At 37.5% G+C, this 6,385-nt stretch overlaps 1 protein-coding gene across 1 annotated transcript in view; it reads left to right on the top strand.

Annotated features, from left to right (window-relative positions):
* Positions 1-2,687, top strand: part of LOC105756817 (zinc finger protein 471-like) — a 12,708-nt gene extending 10,021 nt beyond the window's left edge. The window contains 2 exon segments of the mRNA XM_023741281.1: positions 702-2,239; positions 2,241-2,687. Of these exon segments, the coding sequence (XP_023597049.1) occupies positions 702-2,239; positions 2,241-2,570 (1,868 nt within the window). The 3' untranslated portion in view covers positions 2,571-2,687.
* Positions 2,688-6,385: the final 3,698 nt, after the last annotated feature.

The following is a 6,385-nucleotide window of genomic DNA, read 5'->3' as shown; positions in this document are numbered from 1 at the left end:
AGAATCGGGTGGAAAGGAGGAGTGTGCTGTCACTGTATGGGGAGAGCAATTAGGGTCAGATTACAATGTATTTATAAATTTTTTATGGGAGACTAACTTGAAATGTAAACGTCATTTAAACTACAACAATAAATAAAAAATATATATACAGCCTGGTGTTCAGGAATCTAGGAGAATTGGAGAGTTCTCATAGAATGAGACATAGAGGGGTTATAAGAACACCGTTTTCTGATTATGAAAAAAATAATGCTAAGATTTCACTTAAACCCCAAAGGAAGTCACAAAGGATAAGGTTTTTGTGATTGCTGGAGATCTCTAGATTTTGAACAATAACAGTGATGTGATAATATTGGTATTTGAACAAAATTAACATAGCTGTATCTGCAAACCAATTAGAAGTTAGAGAAATTAGAGTAAGAGAGCTTGATTTATAGCTTTTATGTTAATATAGGCATAAATATCATTACCATTGCAGACAGCTTCCCCCACGTTATCCTGATACTTATTTGATTACATTTAAATGAATTTCTTAACCACATTTTCTGGGGTCTCTGCAATTTTTTAAGTTTACATGCCTGTACATAATAGATTTTGTGGGATTAATTGTTTTAAGTATTTTTGAATTACCTGTTTTCACTTTAAATTCTTTCTTTGTTGTAGCCCATGATAAAGGAAGTATTTGCTTTTTTGTTATCTTTCAGATTGGGAATCTATATATGAGACACAAGAATTATCTCTGAAGCAGGCCATGTATAATGAAGCGTTATTGAAGAGAATTACAAACTATGGCCTTGAGTGCTCCACTTTCAGAGAAGATTGGAAATGTGAAGATCTTTTAGAGGGGCAGATGGTAAGTCAAGAAACAGGTATCAGGCGAGAAGCAAACACTCATGAAGAAATCCTCACTAAGAAAATAGACTACAAATATAACAAATCTGGGAAATGTGTCCATCTAAACAATATAGAGGAGCATGTTCATAATCACAAGTCAGATAAGAAAAGCTTTACCAAAAATTCAAGGATAATGAAACAACACAAGGGAATCTATACAGCAAAAAAACTTTTTAAATGTAATGAATGTGAGAAAACCTTCACTCAGAGCTCTTCCCTTAGTGTTCATCAGCGAATTCACACTGGTGAAAAACCATATGAGTGTAAAGAATGCGGAAAAGCCTTCAACCAGAGTCAACACCTTGCTCAACATCAGAGAATACATACTGGAGAAAAACTCTTTGAATGTAAGGAATGTAGGAAAGCCTTCAGCCAAAATGTACACCTTATCCAACATCAAAGAATTCATACTGGAGAAAAACCATATAAATGTAAGGAATGTAGAAAAGCCTTTAGCCAGCCAGCACACCTTGCTCAGCATCAGAGGATTCATACTGGAGAGAAGCCCTATGAATGTAGGGAATGTGGGAAAGCCTTCAGCGATGGCTCATCTTTTGCTCGACATCAGAAGTGTCACACCAGCAAAAGACCCTATGAATGTATTGAATGTGGAAAAGCCTTCAGGCAGAACACATCCCTTATTCGTCACTGGAGGTATTATCATACTGGAGAGAAACCCTTTGATTGCATTGATTGTGGGAAAGCCTTTAGTGATCACATAGGACTTATTCAGCATAGGAGAATTCATACTGGAGAGAAACCCTACAGATGTAATGTGTGTGGAAAAACCTTCAGCTATGGCTCATCCCTTACTGTCCATCAGAGAATTCACACAGGAGAGAAACCTTATGAATGTGATGTTTGTGGGAAAGCCTTTAGCCATCATGCATCACTCACTCAGCATCAAAGAGTACATTCTGGAGAGAAACCGTATGAATGTAAGGAATGTGGGAAAGCTTTTAGGCAGAGTATACACCTTGCTAGTCATTTGAGAATTCATACTGGTGAAAAACCTTATGAGTGTAAGGAGTGTGGAAAAGCTTTTAGCATCGGTTCACAGCTTGCTACTCATCAGAGAATTCATACTGGAGAGAAACCTTTTGAATGTAAGGAATGTGGTAAAGCTTTCAACCAGAGGGCACACCTTGCCCAACATCACAAAATTCATACTGGAGAAAAACCTTACGAGTGTAAGCAATGTGGTAAAGCCTTCAGTCAGACTGCCCGCCTTATTCAACATCAGAGAGTTCATACTGGAGAGAAACCCTATAAATGTACTGAATGTGGAAAAGCTTTCAGTGATAGCTCATCCCGCACTCAGCATTGGAGACTTCATACTGGTCAAAGGCCCTATGAATGTATTCAATGTAGGAAGACATTCAGAACAATGTCATCCCTTATTTGTCATCAAAGATGCCATACTGGAGAGAAACCTTATGAATGCAGTACGTGTGGCAGAGCCTTTAGCCATCGTCAATCCCTTACCGTTCATCAAAGAACTCATTCTGGAGAGAAACCTTATGAATGTAAGGAATGTGCACAAACCTTCAGCCAGATGGGACACCATAACCTACATAGAAGAATTCATACTGGAGAGAGATCTCATGAATGTAAAGAATGTGGAAAAGTCTTCCAACAGAGTGCACACCTTGCTTATCATCAGCGAGTTTGTAATATAGGGCCATCTCAGGCATCCAGCTCTTTCTCACCCTCTGTGTCACCAAGTCCTGCAGATATATGTGCTGAATATTTTTGGAATTCATCCAATTCTTTCAACTCTCATTCCTCTACCCCCAAACACATTTGTTTCACCTGGACTATTCCAGTCATCTAAAAGCTGGTTTCCCTGGTCCTCTTTTGCCCACTTCAGATTTGTTCTTCACATTGCTTCCATGGTAGCCTTTTAAAGATGTAAATGTAATTAGATTGCTCATCATAAAACCTTTGTTATGAAATTTTAAATGACTTGATGCTGTGAAATACTTAGTGCAATGGAAAGCCATTTTGGAAGGCAATATTGTATTCCCTGTCAACATTTTAAATGTAATCACCCTTTGCAGTAATTACAAATCTAGGAATTTATCTCCCAGGAAAACAGAAGTGCAAAACTACAGATGCACAAGCACATTTTTTATAGAATTGTTCATAATAGTGAAAAATTGGGAACATCTTAAATATCTGTCCGTAGTAAATTGATTATTTAAATTATGAAACATTAGTAGATTATTATGTAGTCACCCTAAAGAATAAGGTGGATCTCTGTGTCTACTCATATAGAAAGATATCTTGCAGTTTCTTAATTGAAAAATATAATTTTTAACTATGTAGTATGATCACATAGCTATAACTATAAACTTTATAAAGTTAAATGTATAGAAATACATATAAATGTATCAAATGATATTTGTGTTTGTCTATAATATAAACAAACCACAAATACACACACACACCAACTCCCTTTCCTGGGCTGCTTTTGGTGAACTCCCATGTCTTTCCATGAGGTTTTGTTTGTACTGCCAATTGTACATGGTTCAACTTAATCCGATCATATACTCTCTCCCTCTTGAACCGCAGGAGGCAGTTGAAAATGAATCATATTTTAGCCATAACCTAAAGATGATGCACAAATTTCTGCTCTGCTCCCTAGAACTGACCTGATTCCTGTTCTTGCAAGTTGAGTTTCCTAATATCCCATCAGTGTTTTGATTTTATTGCAACATTAGATTGTGTTCTCTTGCTGTTAACTGAAGGATCTTAATCAGTACAGAAATTGATATCATTGAGTGATTTCAGGCAACAGTTGCTCAAGGAAATGTGGGTTATTTAAAAGTGTAGTTATTGGGTGAGATGGAGGAAAAGGTTGTAATATTCCTAATCATATTTTGTGCCAAGAAAGTAGCATGCATTGATAAAACCCATTGCTGTCGAGTCGATTATGACTTGTAGTGACCCTATAGGACAGAGTAGAACTCCCCATAGGGTTTCCAAGTTTGTAATCTTTACAGAAGCAGACCGCCACATCTTTCTCAATGGAGTGCCTTCTGGGTTTGAACCACTGATCTTTTGGTTGGCAACTGAGCACTTAACCACTATGCCACCAGGGCACATTGATAGCAACATTAAGTAAAACAGCTAACCAACTATGGTGTAGATAGCTGTTGCCTTAGACCACTTGAAAGGGAGTGAGAAATACTAGATGAAGTGGTAGCAGGTGATGTCTATTCAGAATGAAATTGGAAAATTTAAAACAAAAGAAAGCACAAATTACATCTTAAAATTTTCAGCTTTGAGGCATAGAATAGAACACAAGATGTTTTTGTAACAGTTGAAAGAATTTGTTCTTGTTTGCAGCCATATGGCTACAATTGCTAAATAACAAAGAAGGAGCCTGTAGGTTGCTAAGCTACAGTGCCAATTTAATTTAAAACTTTCACAAATTTCTTAAGTAAACTGGCATTAATTAGGAAAGATCTGTATCCTGGTTATTGGAATGACGATTTGTAGGGAAATTCTAGGAATGTTAAAACTCTAAGCCCCTAGGTCCTTTAGAAGGAACCCTGGTGGTACAGTGGTTAAGCGCTTGGCTGCTAACCAAAAGCTCAATGGTTCGAACCCACCAGCTGTTCTGTAGGAGAAAGATGTGGCAGTCTGCTTCCATAAAGATTTACACCCTTGGAAACCCTATGTTGCAGTTCTAAACTATCCTGTAGGGTTGCTGTGAACTGAAATTAGCTCTGTGGTGACAGGTTTAGGCCCTTGATAAACCATTCCAACTAGTTCTCTTTTGCCTGAGGCAGCCATGGATGAAGATTAACCAATTTCCATTCAGCCCACAAATATTACTGCTTCCCTGGTAAAACAAACAAAAACTAATTTTAAATTTACGTAAGGGTTGAGATAAGAAAAAAGAGTAGGGAAGGGATAAAACACATCCAAAAGTATTTATCAATATATATGATTTATATCAGAATCTGGAAAACATCCGTAGGAATGGGTTTTAATAGTGTTTGACCCCAAAAGTTGAGTCAAAATTTTGAATTGGACTCTATTGACAGTTGTCACATCACAAATATTTATTTGATGTTTCTAGATTGTGTAGCTTATTTATAGTTTGTGCAGCTTCTCATAATGTTCTAGGTAGATGAATGTAAATCCATTAAGTCCTGGCCTATATTAAATGACACTGAAAGCCCGGAAATGATCTTGCCTGATACACAGGAAGGACTTGAAAAACTTTGGGATGCTGAATTTGCTTTCTCATGTCTGAACTTCTCCCTTAGTCATTAGGTTCCCTGTTGTTGTTAGTTGTTGTAGAGTTGGCTTCACCTCATGGCAACCTTATGTATAACAGAAGAAAATTTTGCCCAGTCCTGCACCATTTTCATTGTCACTGGTATGTTTGAGTCCATTGTGGCTATTGTGTCAACCCATCTCATTGAGGGTTTCTCTTGTTTTTTCTGACCCTCTGCATTACCAAATGTGATGTCCTTTTCTAGTGATTGGTTTTTTCTGATGATGTGTCCAAAGTAATTGAGTCGGAGTCTCACCATCCTCACTTGTAAGGAAGATTCTGGTTATATTCTAAGATAGATTTGTTTGTTCTTTTGGCTGTTCACGGTATATTCAATATTCTTCACCAACATCACAATTCAAATGCATAAATTTTTCTTCTGTCATCCTTTTTTATTGTACAGCTTTCCAATGCATATGAGGCACTTGTTAAGACAAGGCCAAAAAGCTTTTCCTTGAAACTGTGCCATGGGAGAAGCATCGTTATCTTTAGAAAGTGCCATCCTTAAAATGCTAGGCATACTGGGGAGAGGAACTGCTTTTGGAAAGGGATTTCTAATCTCTGTGCAAATGGAGGAGCCTACGGAAGCTGAGTCCTAGGTAGAAGCAACTCACCAGAAACAAAGTAGTCAATTTAGTTGTGTGCTGGGGTTGGCTCATATATATGCTTGCAATAGCCAATGGCTTTATTTTCAGGAATTTTGTGAGCCAGTTGTTAAACTGGGTAATTGTGTATGTGTTGTATATGTGTATTTTAACTGAGGCTCCAAGAGTTTGGCAAAACTCAACAAGACTAGTCTATGACAGTCTATTGGCTCTATGGAATTCACAATAAACAGTATAATTTTTTTTATTATTGGTAAATTGTGAGCTACATATCCTATCAATAAAATTTGTAATAGACTTACTGCATATAGTACATACATGCTTTTCTGTTGGAGTTGCTGTTATTGTTGGGTGCTGCCAAGTCAGTTCTGACTCACAGTGACGCTATGAACAACAGAATGAAACACTGCCTGGTCCTGCACCATCCTTACAATCATTGCTATGTTGGAGCCCATTGTTGCAACCACTGTGTCAGTCCATCTCATTGAGGGTCTTCCTCTTTTTCCAATCCATCTTTTGTGATAACCCTCTACTTTACCAATCATGATGTCCTTCTCCAGGGACTGGTCCCTCCTGATAACATGTCCAAAGTATGTGA

The sequence above is a fragment of the Trichechus manatus genome, unplaced genomic scaffold, assembly GCF_000243295.1.
Source record: "Trichechus manatus latirostris isolate Lorelei unplaced genomic scaffold, TriManLat1.0 scaffold00176, whole genome shotgun sequence".
Classification (NCBI taxonomy): domain Eukaryota; kingdom Metazoa; phylum Chordata; class Mammalia; order Sirenia; family Trichechidae; genus Trichechus; species Trichechus manatus.
The sequence above is the reverse complement of the archived record's forward strand: the minus strand, read 5'-3'. Positions and strand labels throughout refer to the sequence as shown.